The sequence below is a fragment of the Myotis davidii genome, unplaced genomic scaffold (genome assembly GCF_000327345.1).
Source record: "Myotis davidii unplaced genomic scaffold, ASM32734v1 scaffold43, whole genome shotgun sequence".
NCBI lineage: Eukaryota > Metazoa > Chordata > Mammalia > Chiroptera > Vespertilionidae > Myotis > Myotis davidii.
Window position 1 is genome coordinate 1,451,372 of NW_006294590.1, and position 2,837 is coordinate 1,454,208.

The following is a 2,837-nucleotide window of genomic DNA, read 5'->3' on the forward strand; positions in this document are numbered from 1 at the left end:
CACCAGCCAGCCGCCCCCCCGCCCAGGAGAAAGCAGGACAGAGCGGACTCTGGGGGAAGTGTTCCCAGTCACTGTGTGTGACTCTTTCTTTCTCCTTTAATATATTTTTATTGGTTTCAGAGAGGAAGGGAGAAGGAGAGGGAGATAGGACCATCAGTGCTGAGGGAGAATCACTGGTCGGCCGCCTCCCCCACGCCCCCCACTGGGGATGGAGCCTGCACCCTGGGCCTGTGCCCTTGACCGGAATCGAACCCGGGACCCTTCGGTGTACAGGCCGAGGCTCTATCCGCTGAGCCACACCGGCCAGGGCTTGGCGGCCATTCTCCGTGCTGGCCAAGAGGAGGTGGCTGTGTAGCGCACTCTTGTTCTCGGGGGTGGGGTGGCCCCTTGACACGCGTCTCCCTTCCAGGGTGAACGGCTCCCTCGCGGAGATCCTGCAGGTGGACCTGGGAGTGGACAACAGCAGCGACCTGGCGGGGGCCCAGCCCGTCACGTGGCAGGTGGAGTACCCGGCGGAGGACGCGGCGGGCGAGCTCGTGGTCTCGGAGATCTTCGTCAGCCAGACCAGCTTCGTGGGCATCGTCCCCCTCGCGATGGTGAGCGACGCGGTTTTCTTCGAGCGCTTCCAAAAACACGTGGTTTTTACTGATTTCAGAGACGAAGGGAGAGGGAGGGAGAGAGAGAGGGAAACATCTGTGATGAGAGAGAATCATGGATCGGCTGCCTCCTGCATGACCCCCTCCCCCCCACAGGGGATCAAACCCACAACCCGGGCACGTGCCTGGGGTGGCTACGTGTGCTGTGCACACGGCACACGTCTGGCCGTCAGTGTCTCCCGGGCTGGCTGCGCTGCCCGTGGTGGGTAGTTTCTTGCATTTGGGTTTAATTCCCATTGGCTGGGAAGTGCCAGGGTTGGGTTGGTTGGTGGGGTCTGTGTTACAATGTAACTCTTGACCACTCTGAAGAGTGGTTCCGAAGTGGCTCCAAGGGACAGAGCCTCTCTGCTGAGGGCCCAGCTGACCCTGTGCACCTGCCTGTCTCCTCTCTGTACGAGGACACCGGCCAGACACCAGCCTCTGGGCTGAGGGCCCCCCCTCGCTCACCCAGTGTGGCCTCATCTGAACGAATCCCAGGCGCCCAGACCCCGACTGATCCGGCAGGGGCAGCGCTGGGTGGAACTTCCTTTTCCTGGGAGAGGGACTCACAGGCGACTCTTCCTGGGGCGCCCACCAGATGGCGCTCACAGATCAGCCTCTGGCCGTACTTGCCTTGGGCTCCCCTCCCCAGCCGGCTCCCTGGACCCCTGCCCCTCGTCCGTCCTGTCCCCGGTTAACCGGCTGCCCCTCAAACCACATGCACCAAGCCCCGTATTCACACGTGTGAGGAACGGAGGCTTCATCCTGCAGCCCCGCCCAGCGCTCCTCCCAGCACCTGCACCTGCTCCTGCACCTGCACCTGCTCCTGCTCCTGCTCCTGCTCCTGGAACTTGTACCTGCACCTGCACCTGCACCTGCACCTGCTCCTGCTCCTGCTCCTGCTCCTGGAACTTGTACCTGCACCTGCACCTGCACCTGCACCTGCTCCTGCTCCTGCTCCTGCTCCTGGAACTTGTACCTGCACCTGCACCTGCACCTGCACCTGCTCCTGCTCCTGCTCCTGCTCCTGGAACTTGTACCTGCACCTGCACCTGCACCTGCACCTGCTCCTGCTCCTGCTCCTGCTCCTGGAACTTGTACCTGCACCTGCACCTGCACCTGCACCTGCTCCTGCTCCTGCTCCTGCTCCTGGAACTTGTACCTGCACCTGCACCTGCACCTGCACCTGCTCCTGCTCCTGCTCCTGCTCCTGGAACTTGTACCTGCACCTGCACCTGCACCTGCACCTGCTCCTGCTCCTGCTCCTGCTCCTGGAACTTGTACCTGCACCTGCACCTGCACCTGCACCTGCTCCTGCTCCTGCTCCTGCTCCTGGAACTTGTACCTGCACCTGCACCTGCACCTGCACCTGCTCCTGCTCCTGCTCCTGCTCCTGGAACTTGTACCTGCACCTGCACCTGCACCTGCACCTGCTCCTGCTCCTGCTCCTGCTCCTGGAACTTGTACCTGCACCTGCACCTGCACCTGCACCTGCTCCTGCTCCTGCTCCTGCTCCTGGAACTTGTACCTGCACCTGCACCTGCACCTGCACCTGCTCCTGCTCCTGCTCCTGCTCCTGGAACTTGTACCTGCACCTGCACCTGCACCTGCACCTGCTCCTGCTCCTGCTCCTGCTCCTGGAACTTGTACCTGCACCTGCACCTGCACCTGCACCTGCTCCTGCTCCTGCTCCTGCTCCTGGAACTTGTACCTGCACCTGCACCTGCACCTGCACCTGCTCCTGCTCCTGCTCCTGCTCCTGGAACTTGTACCTGCACCTGCACCTGCACCTGCACCTGCTCCTGCTCCTGCTCCTGCTCCTGGAACTTGTACCTGCACCTGCACCTGCACCTGCACCTGCTCCTGCTCCTGCTCCTGCTCCTGGAACTTGTACCTGCACCTGCACCTGCACCTGCACCTGCTCCTGCTCCTGCTCCTGCTCCTGGAACTTGTACCTGCACCTGCACCTGCACCTGCACCTGCTCCTGCTCCTGCTCCTGCTCCTGGAACTTGTACCTGCACCTGCACCTGCTCCTGCACCTGCTCCTGCACCTGGAACCTGTACCTGACCTGCACCTGGGACCTGGAACCTGAACCTGGCAGCTTGGAAAGGTGCAGCCTCCCTCAGCCAACACCTCTGCCTGCCCTGTGGCCAGATGGGTGCCTGCGTGTGGCTTTTTTTCCTTGGAAGGTTTTATAGTT

At 62.4% G+C, this 2,837-nt stretch overlaps 1 protein-coding gene across 1 annotated transcript in view; it reads left to right on the top strand.

Annotated features, from left to right (window-relative positions):
• The window catches only part of LOC102765140 (transmembrane protein 132B), a 39,568-nt gene that overhangs the window by 28,425 nt on the left and 8,306 nt on the right, over positions 1-2,837 (top strand). Inside the window, exon 3 of the mRNA XM_015567222.1 lies at positions 410-596. Within this exon, the coding sequence (XP_015422708.1) occupies positions 410-596 (187 nt within the window). The remainder of the gene's footprint in view (positions 1-409; positions 597-2,837) is intronic.